Source organism: Phaethon aethereus (genome assembly GCF_964289735.1).
Source record: "Phaethon aethereus genome assembly, chromosome: 1".
Lineage (NCBI taxonomy): Eukaryota > Metazoa > Chordata > Aves > Phaethontiformes > Phaethontidae > Phaethon > Phaethon aethereus.
Window position 1 is genome coordinate 68,067,203 of NC_138575.1, and position 20,169 is coordinate 68,087,371.

Below are 20,169 nucleotides of genomic sequence, written 5' to 3' on the forward strand. Positions count from 1 at the left end.
ACCATACAAAGAGGAAGGATCACTTCCCTGGACCCACTGTTGTCTGCCTTTGCCATGTAGGGTACCTTGCTGGCCCATGGTCAACTTGTTGTCTACCAGGACCCCAGTCATCCCTCACCTGTGCTTGTGTGTGGGGTTATCCCACTCCAGGTGCAGGACTTGCATTTACTTTTGTTGAACTTTATGAGGCATGGTCCCTCTTAAAAGCAGCCCTGCCTTTCAGTGTATTGCCCGCTCCCCGCGTCAGTGTCATCCACATAGTATAGATGAATGGCAAACGAGTGCATCTAAATGACCTGAATCAGTTTTAAACCAACAAGTCGAACAGGCTTAGAGGCTTCCTTTCAGACAGCTGGAGTTAGATGCTGCAAGCTCCCCTTGGATTATGGTGCGAATCAAAGATGAGATGTTCAGAACAGTTGTGGAGCCCTTGTTGAGTTCTGTGTTTCTGGCTTTAATGCAGTCAAACTAACTTCACAAAATAAAACAGATCTTGAAAGTTAGAAAGTCTTCTAGAGCACTAATTCCTAGGTTACTCTTCCTGTTGCTAATGAAATTTGCTCCAGTGCTAACAGCCCACACACAGCCCCGTGCATCATCAGACTTCTGCAAGGTGGTTTAAGCTGATGCTTCTCCAACTGCAGGCCACTTGCAAAAATATGGAAGAGATGCTCCTGGTGGAAAGAGCTGTTCCTTGCTCTTGGCTCGGACATGCTGATTGTAGAGGGTAGGGTGGGGTGGGGGCTCGAGTGGAAGAGGGAGTCAGGAGAGGGCATTGTAAGGCAAGGTAATTTGGGGAAAAATTGGATTAAGTGATCACAGACTCCTCATGTCAGTTGAATTTGTTCCTCTCTCTGTCATAGCGAAGGTATACATTACCTAGCTTTTCCTGCTCCAGATCCCTAGTTTACAGTAAATTAGTGTATTGGGCTGTTCTTCCAATGCTCTGTGCTCTCCCAAATTGCATGAGATTTATGTAAGCGACGGCCTTGATCCTGCAAAGCGTTGGCCTTGATCCAGGAAAGCACTTCAACCAGTAATTAATTTTCAACTTGCATACATAAAAGTTAAGTATGCGTTTAAGTGCTTGGCCACAGCACTTGGTATCTTGCAGGCCTGAGCCCTCTGAGAAACTACTGGATCTGCTTCTTTTAATGTAATTCAGTCTGTCACATAAAAAGATGCCATAATCTTTCCCTCTCTACCTCCATTTTCAGGAGACAAACATTGTTCTTGGATCAAGTGAAAAAAAGAAAAGGCCATTTTGAAAGAAAGAGTAATTAAGAGGGCTGCCCCATGTTCAGAGTGCATGCTTGTAGTTAATGGGAACTTTTACTGCTGCTGAGTGGATCACTTAATCCTTTTATTTCTGTAGCTGGCATTTCCTACATTCTTTTGCCAAACATCAATACCTTTATAAAGCAGTCATCTGTTTCTGATTTATAAAAATGTGTCATGAAACTCCAGCCAAGGGATCCAAAAGTTTTATAAATTGACAAGCTAGCTAGTCTTTAATTAGTGTAGGACAAAAGTGGTTCTTTATTTGGTTTTGCTTCATTCGTGTAATTTATATGGAACACCGCTGGAAGAAGAAAAAGACTAGCACAACTGGTTTTACTTAGCTTAATGCACAGGCAAAATATTCTTCCAGTTACACAATTAGAATGGGAAAAAATCTGCAAAGCCACATATATTATCAGCTGAAATTTGCACCTTATAAACAGGATCTGGTTACTTGACCATGTCACTCAGATGAAATATAAGGCCAAAGCAGCAAGGTGTTCACATATTTTCTGTGTCCCAGAGCCCTTTGTTTCTTTCTGTAAGCCATGCTATTCATATTCTGTGTACACCCAACACAAGAAAAACGTTGTTCCAGTACAGCTAAACATCCTTAGACATTTGTTCAGGAAACCTTCTCATTTTTCCAAGGAAAGAAATACAGAGCAATACTGGAGAAATTGTAGCTCAAATAAACAAGCGTCCTTAGATTTTTGTTCAGGAAACCTTTTTGTTTTCCATGGCAATAAATGCAGGGCAATGCTGGAGCATTGCCTAGCTCATCAGCATAGTCACCTCTCAGTACCTCTGTTCATAATCCTTAGGATCTGAAGAACAGACTCCTCTAGCCTCATGATCGACTTCCTAAGGAATCATTTAGAGATCCCAGGCAGATTTAACTTAGCAATATTTTGATTTCAAAGTAGTAATTTAGCTAAGTTGTAAGTGGATCTATAACAGCACTCGTCTAGGAACATGCAAAGACTCTGTGGGGTTTTTTTAAGGAAATGCAGAAGTTTCGGTGTCTCAAATCTACTGATGTGAAAGCAGGGTTGGTAAGAGCAAATGTCCTATTCCCAGGTCAGTCAGTGCCTCAGTGACATGACTGGGACCATACCTCCAGAATCTGACTGCAAATCTGATGTTACCCTGACAGCGTTCCTTCCCATAAGGCACGCGACTTCCCAAGGACATCTCTGGGAGGTTCTTGTGCAGTACTTCATACCTGGGGACACTTTTGCTATCTTGTCCTTCATGTATCTTTAACTCCTGATAGGATGGATGAGGCAGAATTTGATGTATTTGCCATAAAGAGAAGTACTGAGAGGACATGTAAGTACGACTGGAGAAGTTTACCAAATCTAATAGTTGTGACTCAACAGGTAGAGCATGTGGCTGGTACTGATTGCCTGATAGCCAAAATAAAATACTTTTGCTCTTCAGTGTGCAGGGCTGAGGAATGCACTATTTTGGGAGTGTTTTGTCTTCACTGGATCATTGTGTAGTGCTCAGTACGACAGTCAACAGAACAGCACACCAAATGGCAGATTCATTAAAGCCTATGTTCTCCCAACTCCTGAGAATAACGTATGGAAACAGCGGTGGGCTGAGGAGATGCTGGGTATGCACGCTATGGAGAGGAGGTGTGAGTGAATCATTTAGTCTTGGTTGAAAAGGTCAAGCTGGGGACTTTCATGTCTCTCTGAAGTAGTTAGATCAGTGGGGTGACCTAAACACATGCTTACAGGAACTTTTCTTTCTTTTTTCCCCTCCTTCCCTGTGCTGCAGGTCCCAAGGGAAGAAGGAGGAAGCTGTAATCTTACTGCGGGACTCCATTAAGTATGGCCCGGAGTTCGCAGATGCTTACTCAAGCCTGGCCTCGCTGCTAGCCGAACAGGTAACGGGCATCGCTCAAGCTCTTGTGCCTTCTGCGCGTGTGGATGCACCGCTGTGGCAGCCGCAACACCTCCTGCGCCTCACAGTGCTTGGGAGCACCCTCGCCTCGCACACGTGCGCTGGCAGGCATGGGTCCGCGGCTGTCTGCAGAGAGCTCTCAGGCTGCTTTAGAGATGACTTTTTCAGGATAGGAGGCAACTCCTTTGCAGTGAGTAATTACACCCACATGATGCGGCTCTGAACTAAATCACTGTTGAAGTTGTGAGTAAATACCCGCTCTGCAGCTCCCCACGTCTGTGGCAAAGTCTTAATCCATCGCACCTTGAATGTTGTGACAGCAGAACAGGCGAGCGCTTCCCCCTCAGACACAGACGCCTACGTAGAGAACCTTGAGATTTGAATCACTCCGAAGCTAGGAAATGTCAGAAACCAGGTGGCCTCTGCAGCCCAAATTCTGCCCCTTGCATGCACGCGCTGGGATACGGCCCATAGTTAATGTGGTAGATGATCCCATAACAGGGGGTGGGAAGGCTCGCTAGCTTTATGTTGCTCTTAATGAGCAGCTGTTCACTATTTTATTTAACCTCCTTGTTCAATATGTGCCCCACAGGCTTTCCTTACTGCGCGTGGCCCAGCCTACGCTCTGGAGGCAGGATTACTCAATTTCCTCTTGTGCTTGTTCCCCATGCTCATTACTCGGGGCTCTCCCTACTCTCTGTAGTTAGGTAGGTTATTTCTGCAACGTCTCTGTGAAGTGAAATATTGTCCCCATGGAGGAAAAGGGAAATTGAGGCACAAAATGCTTGAGTTCAGAAGAAGCCCTTGAAGTGTGGGTCCCCACATCAAGACCACCAAGCCCTGCTTTTCTCCAAGCCTGCAGCAGGCTGTGAGCCTGCTTTGGGCATAGCTCCCATGGGCTGCGGCCACAACCAGTGGCCCAAGTGTGGGGCTATGAGCGTGGGTGGCAAGGTCCTCATAACTGCACAGCTCCAGCCTTTTGAAAACTGATTTTTCTCCCCCAAGTTTCAGATCTAACTGTTCCATAACACAGAGTGCTAAGGCTTTCTTAAAAGGTTGCCAAATGCAAGTACAGACAAAGCAAAGGAATACAATCTTTCACTATTTTCCATTAATCTGATTAGTGAAATCTTCTTTCTGTAAGAAAAGTGGATAAATTTCAGCAAAACTATAAGCAAAGGTCTCGTTCTGGGTTAGGCTTCTGACACAGCTGGTGAGTGAGCCCACCAGGGGAGTGCCTTACTGGACCTGCTGTTTACAAACAGAGAAGGACTGGTGAGAGATGTGGTGGTCGGAGGCCGTCTTGGGCTTAGCGACCACGACATGATAGAATTCTCAATTGTGAGCGGAGTAAGGAGAGGGGTCAGCAAAACTGCTACCATGGACTTCCGGAGGGCAGACTTTGGCCTGTTCAGGTCACTGGTTGAGGGAGTCCCTTGGGAGACAGTCCTAAAGGACAAAGGGGTCCAGGAAAGCTGGACAGCCTTCAAGAAGGAAATCTTAAAGGCGCAGGAGCAGGCGGTCCCCATGTGCTGTAAGAAGAGCTGGCGGGGAAGGCGACCGGCCTGGCTGAACAGGGAGATTTTGCTGGGACTCAGGGAAAAGAGGAGAGTTTATCACCTCTGGAAGAAGGGGCAGGCAACTCACGAAGGGTACAAGGATCTCGTTAGGTCAAGCAGGGACAAAATTAGAAAGGCAAAAGCCCAGCTAGAGCTCAGTCTGGCCACAGTTGTAAAGGATAATAAAAAATGCTTCTACAAATATATTAACAACAAAAAGAGAGGCAAGGAGAATCTCCATCCCCTACTGGATATGGCGGGGAACATTGTCTCCAAGGACGAGGACAAGGTTGAGGTACTCAATGCCTTCTTTGCCTCAGTCTTTAATAGCCAGTCCAGGTATCCACAGGGTATTCAGCCCCCTGAGCTGGAAGATGGGAATGGAGAGCACAATAACCCACCCATAATCCAGGAGGAAGCAGTTAAGGACATGTTAAACTGCCTGGACACCCACAAGTCTATGGGACCTGATGGGATCCACCCAAGAGTACTGAGAGAGCTGGCGGAGGAGCTTGCCAAGCCACTCTCCATCATTTATCAGCAGTCTTGGTTAACAGGAGAGGTCCCAGACGACTGGAGGCTTGCCAATGTGACGCCCGTCTGCAAGAAAGGCCGGAAGGAGGATGCTGGGAACTACAGGCCTGTCAGCCTGACCTCCGTGCCAGGGAAGATCATGGAGCGGTTCATCTTGAGGGTGCTCACAGGGCATCTACAGGACAACCAAGGGATCAGGCCCAGCCAGCACGGGTTCATGAAAGGCAGGTCCTGCTTGACCAACCTGATTTCCTTTTATGACCAGGCGACCTGCCTAGTGGATGAGGGAAAGGCTGTGGATGTTGTCTGCCTGGACTTTAGTAAAGCCTTTGACAGCATCTCCTACAGCATTGTCCTGGAGAAACTGGTGTCTCATGGCTTAGACAGGTTTACTCTTTGCTGGGTGAGGAACTGGCTGGAGTTCTCAACCAGAGAGCTGTGGTGAATGGCGTTAAATCCGACTGGCGGCCGGTCACAAGCGGTGTTCCCCAGGGCTCGGTTCTGGGGCTGGTCTTGTTCAATATCTTTATAGATGATCTGGATGAGGGGATCAAGTGCTCCCAGTAAGTTTGCAGATGACACCAAGCTGGGTGGGAGTGTTGGTCTGCTGGAGGGTAGGAGGGCTCTGCAGAGGGATCTGGGCAGGCTGGATCAATGGGCAGATATGGGTTTAATAAGGCCAAGTGCAGGGTCCTGCACTTCGGCCACAAGAACCCCATGCAACGCTACAGGCTTGGGGAGAAGTGGCTGGAGAGCTACCTGGCAGAAAAGGACCTGGGGGTGCTGGTTGACAGCCGGCTGAACATGAGCCGGCAGTGTGCCCAGGTGGCCAAGAAGGCCAACAGCGTCCTGGCCTGTATCAGAAATAGTGTGGCCAGCAGGAGTAAGGAAGTGATTGTGCCCCTGTACTCGGCACTGGTGAGGCCACAGCTTGAATCCTGTGTTCAGTTTTGGGCCTCTCACTACAAGAAGGATGCTGAGGTGCTGGAGCGTGTCCAGAGAAGGGCAACAAAGCTGGTGAGGGGTCTGAAGCACAAGTCTTATGAGGAGTGGCTGAGGGAACTGGGGTTGTTTAGTCTGGAGAAGAAGAGGCTGAGGGGAGATGTTATCGCTCTCTACAGCTACCTGAAAGGGGGTTGTGGCGACGAGGGTGTTGGTCTCTTCTCCCAAGTAACCAGCGATAGGACGAGAGGAAATGGCCTCAAGTTGCGCCAGGGGAGGTTTAGATTGGATATTAGGAAAAATTTCTTCACTGAGAGGGTGGTCAAGCATTCGAACAGGCTGCCCAGGGAGGTGGTAGAGTCACCATCCCTGGAAGTGTTCAAAAAAGGTGTGGATGTGGCACTTCAGGACATGGTTTAGGGAACATGGTGGTGCTGGATTAATGGTTGGACTTGATGATCTTGAAGGTCCTTTCCAACCTAGTGATTCTGTGATTCCGTGAATGAGGCAGGCACTCTGCAAAATTCACCTGTGATATATATGGGTTACTGAAAGATGTGCTATTTTATTTTCCCTTTTAAGTAATTTCAAAATATTTGAATATTATCAATATCAGCTGCAGGGACCTAGAAGTACAATGTATGAATTGAAAGAAGAACCTTACTGAATGAGAATTGTGTTTTGAATAAGCCTGTCAATGAAGAGTCTGCTGCAAGCATAGGAAATGAGTCCTCCGCAGTAATACCTGGTTTTAATATTAATTGAAATTATTAATTAGAACCATCGATTGTAAGGTCAACAGAGCGATAAAACCATTATAGAGTCCTGAGGCCTTCTGCCCAAAGCAAATGCCATTAGTAAGTCCAGCAATAATTCATCTACGTATAGATTGTTCATACTCTTGTGATTTGAGTAAGTGGTAGGGAAAAAAGATAGTTAGTACAATTTCCTCAGTGATTTCTTGGAAGCTTTTAACACCTTCTCATGCTCAGCCACAGCATATGGCTACCTGGCGGTGCAGCTCCTGCCTCACACACCCATCCTAGTGACTGCAGTAGGGGCCGACCTACAAATAGGTGCTGCTGCCCGTGGCTGCAGGCTGCGGAATCACACCCTAACATTGTGCACTTCCTAGAGGGGGTACGGGTGGAAATTTTGTCATCTTCAGCTCAAAGGATGAAGTCTGTTCCAGGAGGGAGAAACGGGGCCTCTTTTTTGAGTTTGGGGCATTCCTCTTTGTCCAAGCAATAGTGTCCAAAATGGCTAAAAGTTACAGACCTGGTTTTCTGTCTACTTGTAGCCCACAGTTGTCTCTTCTCCCAAGTAACTTTGGTCTCTTCTCCGAAGTAACTAGCAATAGGATGAGAGAAAATGGCCTCAAGTTGTGCCAGGGGAGGTTTAGACTGGATATCAGGAAAAATTTCTTTTTTGAGAGAGTGGTCAAACATCAGAACAGGCTGCTCAGGGAGGTGGTGGAGTCACCATCACTGGAAGTATTCAAAAAACATGTGGACATGGCACTTCAGGACATGCTTTATTGGGCATGGTGGTGTTGGGTTGATGGCTGGACTTGATGATCTTAAAGGTCTTTTCCAACCTTAATGATTCTGTGATTCTCAGCTGTTGGGGTATCTGTGATGCAAGGCAGTACGCAGTGGGTTGTATGGACAGCATCACTGGAGTTTCTGGGAAGGGAGCGTGATCTGGTTCCCTCTCACTGGGGTATGTGAGAATGGGGCTGAAGTGCCATAAGTGGCACAGTAAAATAACTTGCATGAAGAGACCGTGCCCATGACAAACTTCTGCTCCTCCAGCTTTGCGCTAAGGCTAAGGAGGAGGAAACGGGTGGAAGCAGCTCAGTGAAATAGTGCAGGGATTGCCTTCGTCGGTCCCACAGAGCGCGTTGCCCCTGTCTTAAAGTCGCTGAATCCAAAATGGGGCTTATGGGTCCTTTTCTCCCACAGCTGTAAAAAATACCTCTGAGAGGAATGCCTCATGCACCAGGGAATTAGCCTGTATCTCAATGTAATTGTCCTTTTCTCTCTTTGATAGTTGATTCTGAAGCCAGAGCTGACATGGAAAAAAACACCGCCACATTGTATAAAACAGTTTGGCTTGTTTGTGCCTTTTATAAATGCTTGCCCATCTTGCTGTTCTTTCTGCTTGACATCGTAACTCTATCGCAATGTATTGTTGTTTTCCGTGTTTTCCATGCTCGCTGCAGTGGTGCTAGTACCACAAATCAAACATTTTTGTTTGCCGTTCTCACAACGCTCCTGTAACGCTGGTTCCCCAGGATTTATTCTGATGTGCTTGAACAGCACCTTCTTCCCAGCTCTTGCAGTTTCATCAGCCATCTCGTGCTACTTGATGGCTCTTTTCAGGCCCTAGTTTCTGGATTCAAGTGATTTTTGTGTGTGTTTGTAATAATATCAGCCTACACTAAGAAGAAGAAACTTTTTAACCCACTTAGCTGCAGAGAGCCTACTCAGGCATAACCAGACTGAAAAACTGAGCCATAAAAAAATCCAGACTTAAAAACTCTGGAGTTCAACTGAAAGATTCTCACATGCATAATTTTTTTAATATCATAAAAATCTCATAAATTTTTTAAGCCAATCTTCTGAATTTTGTGAGGTTGATGAATGTTTCATGAAGGTCTGGGAGCGGCATTATTAAGTGTTAATGAGAATCAAGCCTTGATGAACTTAGAGCATTTCTCCCAAGAAGACGAGAGGCTGCGAGGGAGAAAGCTCTGGCACAAAAAGCAGGGCCCAGCCTTCCCACTTTCTGACTGCGCTTAATGCAAACACTTTGTTGCAGAAATCATCCCAGACTCTGAGGCATGCAGGGTCAGGATGATAGGTGCCAAAAAAGCAATGCAACCATGATAAAAATGCTAAAAGTGCTCACTGTTGCTGAGAGTGAATGTTTTGACCTGGGACACTGCTAAGCCAGTTTAAAACAGCCCTTCCATGCTTTAAAGATCGGGTTTATGATCAGTAAATAAAATGAAGAAAACTGACGTATGTGCATGCAAAGCCACATTCCTTGGCTGAAAATTAAAATCAGAGGAAAAGAAATTAATACAAAAAGCTTTGAAAATATGCTTGTTTATGTCTTGGTGACACAGATGCTTTCTCAAAAAGTTGCTCTTCATTTTAGTCAATTCTGACGGTCTCTACACTTTTCCTCACACCGCAGGATAATGATGTCCAATTCACATAAATATATATATCCAAAATGTCCAAACTTAAGCACTTTTTAAAAACGTGTTTCTGTGTTTTATCACATGCTATCATTTCTGCTGGCTGACCTTTATCATGTAAATGTGAAAGCACTTAACCATGGCAAACCATGTGCTTTCATCAAGTCATACTCTTACAATGCAATTAATTCCAGGTCTCCAGTTCTGAAATAGGAGGTGAGAAAGGAGTCCACACATTTAAGCAGCTACTGAGCAAAAGCTGCCAGCAGGTACACCCTTTAAATCTAGAGAAAGCCCCGGAAACTCTGGGATTTGCAGCACTTGAAGAGAGTCCATAGCTGGGAACGAACTGACCTCGTATTTCGATGTTGATTCAGCTCCCAAGCAGGTCTGCCTTGGTGGGTCCAGGCCTTCCTTGGCAGAGACCCAGATGGCTGATTTTGCTTTTGAGCATCATCAGGAGGCTGTGGAGTTTGTCACTGTAGGGCTGTGCCGCTCCACAGAAGAGGAAGAATTGAAAAAAGCATCTTTGGTGCTGGAGGCTTTCCTGACACCCCTCTGCACTGTGCTTGCCTCTGCTGTTAATGGCCTTCTCCATAAATACACCCAGCAGCAAAGCTGTTAGATGGGGAGGAAGACTGTGATAACCTGTGCTAGCAAGCATGCAGGCAGTGGGCACATGCTGTCTGGCTGGAGGGAAGTGGAAACCTTGTTAAGTTGCTATTTGATCCAAACAAGACACCTTAGTTTTGTTTCGGGACCAGGCTGCCCGTAGCTCAGGCTAGACAGAGACCGGCCAGTGGGACACTTTCCATAGGCAGGGTGTTCCCAAAGAAAAGATCTGTGTTTTCCAGAAATGCTAAGCACCAGCAAACCTCTTTGAAATCTATGCAAAATTGTAAGGGCTCAGCATATCTGGGAATCAGTGCAGTGGCATGTCCCATCAATCCCAATGAGCTACATCTGACACATTGACAACGCCTGTTTTTAATCTGAATCTGTCAGATTTTCCCCACTCTTTCATTGCCCCCATCCTCCTCCCGCTTCCCTCATCCCCCTGCATGAGCTCCCCATCCTCCAGCCATTGCACATGCCGAGCTTTCGTTCCTTGTGTTTTCCCTGCTGCTTAGGGAATGAACAGCAGAGCTCTGGAGGGGAAAAGTTAGTCAGCGAGATGCTCATTAAACAAATAAATTAAAATATATCTGCTCCCAGATGACAGCTATTTCTCAGCAGAACTGACATGACCCCTTTTGCTGTGTGTTTCCCAGCTGGGTGCGTGCCCAGCTGGAGCTCGCTGACGTTGCACAGGAGCCACCATTTCCAGCTGTTATTTTTGTTTCACAGGTAGCTCCAGTTGCAAATGTATGGGGGAAGCTGTCTGTATTGCTCTGGGATACCAGATGGCAGCTATATTGCATCCATGCCATGGGCTAAAATTTTGGTCTGCTATAAGGCGGGGTGGGTTGTCGCCCCAAGCTCCCCATGCAGCGAGGGACTTGTCACAAAATGCAGGTATGTGGCAAATGGTGCTGACACCCATTCTGCCACAGCTAAGAAACCTGCTTCTCTTTTAAGGAACGGCTTAAGGAAGCGGAAGAGGTCTACAAGGCTGGCATAGAGAATTGTCCAGAGAGCTCCGATCTGCATAACAACTACGGTGTTTTCTTGGTTGATACCGGTAAGTGAGAAGGAGCAAGGGATTTTCCCTCTCTGCCTTATTTGCTTTGATTTGTTCCATTCAGCAGTATGCATCTAAAAGGGTGTCAAAAGCTTCCAAAGCAATAGATGCACCTCGACTGTAACTTGGAAATAAATATCCCTGTGCTGCTGAGACGGCACAGTGTACTGAAATTTGTCACAAGGCACTGTGTGGCAGTGGCATTCAGCCCGGCTGTTTCCTTCAGTGTTTCTCACCATCTTTGCACAGGCAGTTGTCCTCTTCAGTTTGGGCTGGGCAGCACCCTGACAACACTGCCATTTCTCCAGGAAAGCATGGCCACATCAGACCAAATCCCAGGCACACAAGTGGATTGTTATGGTCTTTGGAGCACTTGCAGCTCTACTTGGTGACAAAGCAGCTCTTTGACTCTAAAGGTTGAGTGCCACCGCTATAAAAACAAACATGGCTTTTAAACCACGATCATCTGTGAAAAGAAAACCTAAGATACTGGGGGGTCAATTGATTTCTCAGGAGCTCCGTAATGATATCCAAAGCCTTTATTTTCTGGGCTCCTGGTTGCTGTCCAACTTCCTTGGACTCAGGCACTTCCTGGCATCCACATAACAACATCAACAAAAAAAAGGCGCTGTAATTGCCGCCTTTTACTGACAGCTTTATAAGCAAGGCCAAGTTTGACAAATGACTAGTGGAAACCAAACTACTGTCTCGCTCTGGTCTCTCCAGAACAGAGCTGAGACTCACTGGTGGAATATTGCAGGCTTAAAGTGCGTGGTTGCTACCCATTCTGCCCCTTTCTTACTGTGCCTGGCTCAGGTGGTGCTTGGGAAGAAAGGACGATGGTGTCTGTCAGTCTGCAGCTGGCTATCCTACCTCTGAGATGATGCTCAGCCATCGCTCTTCTGTAGTACCAGTGTGAAATAAATACAAAGCCAAAATGCGTATTTGTAATCAAAAAAGGCATCATGGCAGTAGCAACAGAGGTTGAGGTTCTGAATTTGTGCCCTGGCAAAATTCAATCCTTCAAATAATAAAAACTCCTCAGTAATTTCACTCCGATGTTGTACTTATCTTTGCTTCCCAACCCAGATAAACTGCCCTATTCCTGCCAAAGATTGTGGTTCAAACGTCGTGCAGTGCACTTTCTATTTTTTGCACCTGCGTGTTCTGCCAAAGTCAAAACTAACTTTTTTCGGTTTACTCCTACACTTGGCTACACACAAACAACAGGAAAAAACCCAATGACTTTTGATACTTCAGGCATGATGTGTAAATAACACCCCTGAAGACATAACAAGGCGTGAAGGAAGTGGCTGGTAGCAAGCCTGTCACAAGGCTGCGCTCCTCGCCAGCGGGCACCGGGAGATGCTGTGAAGCACCACGCCAATTAACTTGCAGGATTTTGTGCAACAAGCCTCCAGCAAGCGTCAGCTCTGGGGAGCCGTGACTCTAGACATCTCTGCAGTGGTCACAGACCACTTAACGATGCGCAGTAGCCCTGTGTGTTGAGCAGGGGAGGCACCAGCTGACTTACGGACTGAAGTGCATGCCCAGCTGCTTCCCAGGATGTTTTGTAGATAATAACTTTCAAAAACAATTCTTCTCAGCAGTGGGAGAAGATTGAGGCTGCTGCTGGATGCTTTGGAGAAGCCCTACCCTGAAAGATATGTCCTTGGCCTTGGATGAATCTTAAGTGCTTCCAAATCTCCCTACAGATGCCCCTCCTCTGTCCCGTAGAGGAGACGCCAAGAAGTGTCAATGTTACTTTTATATTACATAGATAGTCTCAGGAAAACAAAACTAGATCTGAAAAACTATGAAAATAAAATTCCCACATATGTTCAGTGCTCCAGCACATTCAGGCTGTTTTCAAGTTCTGCTTTCCAGCTAGAAATGGAATTAAATACATCGTGCAGTGATTTGGCTTAAAAAAAGCCAATACTCAAAAGCTTTGTTGGTGGATAAAGCCCCGTGAGTATTGGTTTTCATCAGGGATTATCTGGTCTAGAATGCACAAACCAATTAAACGAGCACTGGTGTTAAAAATAAAATATGCGCATTCCTGAAATGCTGGAACTTTATACTGTGCCCCACTAATTTATTTAGTACCTAGTCAGCAGGCCTGAGGAAAGTGCTGCAAGATCCTTCTTGAGGAAAGACATTATTTAGCTAAATATAGTTATACTATTAGGAATAGAACTTCAGGCTTTTGGGCTAGTGGTCTCGCACTTTTCTTTTTTGCATGGTGGTGTGTTTTGCTGTGGTGCTCAGTGATGTCATGGACTGCGGGGCCTTGCACCAGTAGACGCTTCCACGCAGCGAAGCAGTGCCACCCAATGGCTTCTCTGTGACACGAAGACGGTGCCTATGTGCTCCAAAATAGGCACCTGGGGACCTCTGGTCTGGGATTTATTGCCCCAGGGTGGGAATTAGCTGGTCACCAGCAGCTACATCCATTGCTGTTGAGCGATGCACAGAGACTGAGCAGGGCCAACGCAACAGAGGTGGAGGAAAAGAGCTGAAACTATCTGCAGCTCTGGTGGGGCTGTGGGGAACACCGAGTGGCTTGTTCTCTGTGTCTCCGTCGCCCATCTCTCCAGTGGGCCAAGGTGGAAGGATGCTGTCCGGGAGGTGGGACATGCACCCCAGCACTTCCTGGGGTGGGCTCTGTCCTTGGTGCAGGGGGTGCGTGCCCCCCCCCCAGCATGATCAGAGGGTGCTTTCAGTCAGGAGTCATCTTCTGGTGGCTGTACCCTCAACTTGCAAAAAGCCACCCCTAGAAAATCTATTCCTCAGGATCGTCTCTGGATACCAAAGCTTAAATCTTAATTGGGACAGCAATTTTTTAATCTCTAGAAAGGCTGAGGCAGGATTTCTTTCTCAAAATGGTTCCCATGCACAGAGCAATATCTGGAAGAACACCCAGAGCATTATTGCTTGCTGAATTTGCAATGGGATTTTTCTGAAGGAGCAGTTTAATGGTTGTTCTCCTCTCCAGGGGCTCCTGAGCGAGCTGTGTCCCACTACAGGCAGGCCATCCGTCTGAGCCCCACTCACCACGTGGCCATGGTGAACCTGGGCAGGCTTCACCGCTCCCTGGGGCAGAACAAAGAGGCCGAAGCATGGTACAAGCGGTAAGAATTTAGGATGGGACAGAGGTTTCCCTTCTCTCCCTGTACGGCTTGTCTCTCTAAAGCACCTCTGATAAGTGAATCTGTCAATGCATGTTTGGGTTTTCCCGCATTCCTTTTCCATCTTTTTGAAAACAGATTTACCTTTGCTTATTTGGCTATTTTTGGGGAATGCCTGGAGAGGCAGCATGGGCTCAGGCAGTGTTGACTTCTCTGGACCGTTCCCAAGCCCCCAGGATGGACACATTGCTGCTTTTGGCTGGGGGATGCTCTAATGATAAAGTTAGAGGTTTCTCGGTGGCATGAGCAGGTTGTCAGCACAACTCCCACCCTGCTCGAAGCTGGTCTCTGGGTGCTGTGCCAGTAACAGCCATAACTGCTGCACAGCGCTGCACCAAAACCTCAGCACCATCAGGAACTCCAGCCCTTCCCACCAATATGCCAGTAGGTAGGCTCTTACTCCCAGTATGTAGCAGGATGGATTGGTTTGGGGTTTTTTTGCCTCCTTTTTGGCCTCCCGATTTGTGCTCACACTCCCTGGGTTCTGCCACCATCAGCCATCCCCACCCCTGCTTATGTGCTCACATGCACTTTGGAGGTTGCCCTTTCCCCTTCTCAGGGGGCCAGAGGGATTGTTGCTGTGCACATGCTCATCCCTCCATGGGACCTTAAATGTGTGCTCCCCAGGGTGGGATGGACGTGCCATGCAAGGTGCAGAGCTTTGCTGCTCCATCCCAGCACAAGCCACTCCTTGCTCTTCTGCTTTGATCCCCACAACACCTGGAAGCATCTCTTTTTCCCAAAATTCCAGGGCACTGAAGGTATCCCGGAAGGCTGAAATCCTGTCCCCTCTGGGGGCTCTGTATTACAACACGGGGCGGTATGAAGAAGCATTGCAGGTTTACAGAGAAGCTGCATCACTGCAGCCTTCAAACAAAGAGATCCGACTGGCGCTGGTGAGTGTGCGGCGAGCTCGGCCAGGGCAGGGCCACGGCAGTGGAGCACCAGCTGCTGGGTGCAGCATCAGGTATTAAGAAGGGCTGAGCTTTTTGAGATCTTAACACTTTATAATGTGGCACCGTAGGCTCAGGTTTTAGCAATGATGGGGCAGACGAAGGAAGCTGAAAAGATGACGAATCATATACTCAACGAGGATGCAGAGTGTCTGGAGTGCTACCGCCTTCTGTCAGCCATCTACAGCAAGCAGGAGCACTATGCCAAGGTACCATGGCCGCGGGGTACTCTTGTCCCGAGGGCTCACACAACAGAGCTCAGATTGAATGTTACAGTCCGTCTTTCCAGAGACATGTCACCTGCCTTAGCGCATACCCAGTAGATTTATTTTTTCACTAAAACCTTCTGTTTGTCTAGGTACTGGGACTGAAGGTAAGCAGTGTGGTTTTCTTACCGCTTACTGCTCCTGCTGCTGTCAGCCCCACTGCCCATCAGCCACAGGCATCTAAAAAACTCATTTCCGCAGGTGTTAACAGTGTGGGGCAAACAAGGGAAGGAGAAAGATGACTCTTATGCTGGGAGGCCCTAACGGTGAGGAGAGCATGAGAAGTAGAAAGGTGCAGAATACAGCAACACAATGTCCTCTTGCTTTTTCACAGGCACTTGAAGCGATAGAAAAAGCTCTTCAGCTAAAACCAAAGGATCCAAAAGTCATATCAGAGCTCTTTTTCACTAAAGGAAACCAGCTAAGAGAACAGAATCTCCTTGACAAGGCTTTTGAGGTATGACTGCTCTAAGCTCCATGAATAGTTTTGTAGGTTAAAAGATAGAGTTAGCTCATTGCATCTGATACTGTTGGCTTGGGAGCTTGGCAGTTCGCCAGTGGTACAGCTAAAGCTATGGGGCAGCTAACTTTGCCAGACTTAGTCGCAACTTTTTCCCTCATTCCTATGTGGAAATACAGCTCCCTGCTCTGAGAGGTTAAGTACAGAGTTGTGGTGGGACTATGGAGGAGCCTGGGCCTTTTCTCATTGACCAGACCCTTGGTCCATCCAGCCCCAGGCCCTTTTGCTGGCGATGGCCAACTCCAGGTGGCTCGGCTGCAAGCCTGGGGACCTGTGAGAGCCCACCATGTTGTTGTATCTCACCTCATTACCTAATAGCTGAGAGATCGGCTTATCCTGTGGAGCAGGGGGCTTGATAGCTCAGAAATTATGTTAGCGTTAAATAATAGTGCAGAATATTATTGTTATTGGGACAGTTCTGAATATTCTCCATATCCCTAGCAATGTCTAATCCTGATTTGAATCCTTTCCTGTTGTGACACCATGAAAATGGTGCGGTTTGACAGAATCCAGAAGGTCCTTGTTGCTTCCTCTCCCATGCACAGTGACAGAAGCAGCGGGATGGAATAGCACTGCCCTCAGGTCCTTGTGAAACCTCTGTGCAGGTGGCTGTACCGCAGTCTGCTGCCAGCTCCAGTTAAAACCTTGCAGATAAGGAGCATCACAGCTCACACATGACTTCTGGGTGGCAGGCACCTGCCCGAGGACATGACCCTGACGTGCCGGAGACCCCAGTGGTGCAGGGTGGCAGGGAGAAGGTCGCAGGGGTTGGTGTGACTCCTCATACAGTGCTGTGGGCGGGGGAAACCTGCGAGATGAGCTCAGTGGTGAAGCACTGTGTTATGTTGCCTCTGCTGTAAAGAAACTGAAATTCAGCTTGTGCATTGTATATGAGGAGAATTTGAAATTACATTTTAAATGGATTCAGAAGGAGAGGAACCTTTGTTTCTCTTTCCCCTCCAGCACTGGTTTTGTTTGACGAGTCAGGCTCTTAATCTAAAAATCTTTGATATTTATGTAGAGCTATAAACGGGCAGTGGAGCTCAACCCAGACCAAGCGCAGGCCTGGATGAATATGGGAGGCATTGAGCACATCAAGGTATGACAATTTTGCATTTCCTTAAGCTATCAGCTGCAGAGACTACTATGCAGGACAGAAAGATAAATCGGTTTCAGACTGCCAAGAGACACATGTTTGTGAACAGTGAGTGTCCCTGACGAATTCTATCGAAAAAGGAGGAAAGTCTGTCCACCCCAACTAGAATTTCCCAGCCAGCTTGCTTGGGAGTATGTATCCTGTAATGTAAATCCCATATTTGTAAGAGGACAGGCTGCAAGGAACAACCTGCCCATCTCTGAAGTTTTCCTGCTTCAATTGGTGACCTACCTTAGAAAAATGTCACCATTAGTCGACATTTAAGAATCCTTTCTACCTAATTGATTTAATAAAGATGTCTAATGCAGAATACTGGCATGAAATTATGGAAATAGCCTGCCCTGTGGTTGCTTATCTTTTTGAATACTTTAGCATATCATTACAATTTGGGTCTTAAGGAGTCGTATTGTGTGATATCCTCAAGCTATCCTATTGCTGAGTAAAATTAACTGTTCTGGTACAACGTAATGGAAAAATGTAAATCTACTTCTTGCCATGTGTGTTTGATCAAATTTAGGCTAATGGCACTGAGTGATCCATTTCATAATGAAGAAGTATTCCCATTACCTAACAATACCAAGGTTTATAAACTCATTTTCCTTTGTATTACGGTCTTTACCATTCCCAAGGAATGAACTTCCTATGTCAGGGAATGCAAATGAGATCTGTCACTCATTTTCTTTGTAGGGGAGCTACGTCACTGCCCGTGGCTACTATGAGAAAGCCTTACAGCTGGTTCCAAACAGCAAGTTGCTGAAGGAGAATCTGGCCAAACTGGATCGCTTGGAGAAACGGTTTCAGGAAGTTCAGGAGAAAGACCAAACATAGCATTCAGTCACCAGTGGAAAGAAACTTATGCCCCTTGGAGAAGAGTATGGTGGAAGCCATATTGCTTGAAGTGATGCTGAAGGAACTTTCATAGGACTTAGAATTATGGAAGGCAAATTTTGAATGCATGCTTGTGTTTGACCAAAGTTACAGGAGACACTTGGCTCCTGTGGGACATGCTGGAGAATGAATGAAAACCTTCCTTTAATCAAGATTTATGTTTAGGCTGAACCCATTTTAATCACACCGGGAGTGTGGATGGGACATGTACCTTCAGTATCTTGGTTATCACTGGGGAAACCATGGAAACAAAGCACTCATCCATTGCAGCAGGAGTGAAGTAGCACCTCCTGTTTCTCAACACAGACTCACCTCGTTCACGTGAAGTACCGCTGATGGGCTTCATTGCAAGTGCTGCCATGTCCTTCTGAGCCAGGAAAGATGGTCATAATGGTCACATAAAAAGGTTTCAAAGGGTTAATGCTGAGGAAATAGCGGCCACTTTTACAGCTCTAAATGTGACTTGAAAATTGTTCTAAAGAAAGGGAAAACAGTGTCTGAATATCACCCTAGAAGGATGATTCTACAAGTAGGACAAATGATCTTTCGAGGGAAAACCTCAGCTGAATGTTTTACTCATAAGATGATAGTAATTTAATAATAATTCAGGTTCATGGTGCCAGTATTGTCAAATATCATACGGCTTTACCCTTTGCCCTGTCCCTCCCAGCCAAATAATTATTACTCTGAAAAAATTGGAAGCATCCAAAGGCAATGGGAAGCTCTAGGATTATTTGTCCTCCTGTCCCATCCCCAGTAAAAAACCCAAAAAACAGAACTGATTGATATAGGAGGTAAAGTAAAGCCACAGAGAGGTTAGGGAAGGTTTCCTAGGCTGGAAAGGTACTAAGGAGGCTCTTTTATGGGTGTGCAGGGACAAAGCCCATTTATCATGGTGATAACACTGACAAAACACTTTGTCAAAGTGTTCTCACTCCCTCCCCCAAAAGATACAGAAAATGACCTATAGTTGATCAGTCATAAATCTATATTTTTAAATACTGAAGTGGGAAAACAAATTCTCTTCAGAATTGTGGCTTTTATTTTTGAGCTTTATTTATTTAACTTATAATAATCAAATAATTAATATATTTTCTCTGTTTTATACAAATTGGGCAGTATCCTTCACAGCTGGCCACATGGCTGGACATTGTGACTTCTATAGTCTGAAGTTAGAAAAATGCAGCACCACACCGAGGCATGCTTGAATAACTCCCCCTAATGATGTTTCTAAAGCAGATGGCTGCAGAGCACATTGGACCATACTGTCACTGCAAGAACAGCACTTCTGCTGCTTCCACCAAGGTTTCTACCAGTTCACAGAAAGTGTTAGTGGGATCATGCTTGGTGCTGCTGCCTTTGGGTTTGGACAACAGGGTAACTCATCAGTTTGTTCCTCTTGCAGAAGGAAACCACCGTAAAAGTTGTTATATTTGAGCTTGATTGTGGCCAGTCCCTGCAGAAGAGCAGCCCGGGGTTTGGCGTTATTAGTAAAGGACAGTTCAGATTAGGTGTGCAGTGCCTTGGTACACATCTGTCAGGGAAACACCTGTGTGGCAGTGACCCATGTGGCACCTGGGTTTAGTTGGTGCTGTCCATGACACCTCAGCAAGCTCCGAATTTCACTCAGTGTGATGGGACAGCCGTGTGATGGTGGCTGTGCTGGCTTAATTTGAAAAGCTCGGTGTCTAGCCACTACCGGTGGTCAAACTACCGACAGATTATTAACATGACTCCAACTGCATTTGTAGCCTAGAGGGAGTCCAGGCTGGTGCAGATGTCTGCCCTGCCAGGGCTTGTGGACCCACTAGAGCCATGGCTGTCACCCACCAAGATGAGGCTGGACTTGGAGGTACTGGTCCCCGCTGGCCAAAGAGATTGGCCAGTGCCTACAGCTGGGCAGAGGTGGGAGGGAGAGACCATCAGAGAGAGAAGGTGGTGACACACGTTTCTGGGCTCTCTCCCTTCAAATCAGCTTCCCAAGGGAGCAGCTGGGACCAAAATAAGTCTTTTGCTGGTGAATTTTCCCTTTTCCCCCAGCCCAAGCAGCCTACTTTGCTTTCTGGGGCCAAGGGC

General features: G+C 46.7%; 1 protein-coding gene across 1 annotated transcript in view; it reads left to right on the plus strand.

The window, feature by feature from the left end:
* TMTC1 (transmembrane O-mannosyltransferase targeting cadherins 1) overlaps positions 1 to 18,033 on the plus strand; it is a gene marked incomplete at both ends in the record, with an annotated part of 144,531 nt that extends 126,498 nt beyond the window's left edge. The window contains 8 exons of the mRNA XM_082012675.1: positions 3,070 to 3,178; positions 11,017 to 11,119; positions 14,118 to 14,253; positions 15,062 to 15,206; positions 15,335 to 15,472; positions 15,864 to 15,986; positions 17,071 to 17,148; positions 17,893 to 18,033. Of these exons, the coding sequence (XP_081868801.1) occupies positions 3,070 to 3,178; positions 11,017 to 11,119; positions 14,118 to 14,253; positions 15,062 to 15,206; positions 15,335 to 15,472; positions 15,864 to 15,986; positions 17,071 to 17,148; positions 17,893 to 18,033 (973 nt within the window). The remainder of the gene's footprint in view (positions 1 to 3,069; positions 3,179 to 11,016; positions 11,120 to 14,117; positions 14,254 to 15,061; positions 15,207 to 15,334; positions 15,473 to 15,863; positions 15,987 to 17,070; positions 17,149 to 17,892) is intronic.
* Positions 18,034 to 20,169: the final 2,136 nt, after the last annotated feature.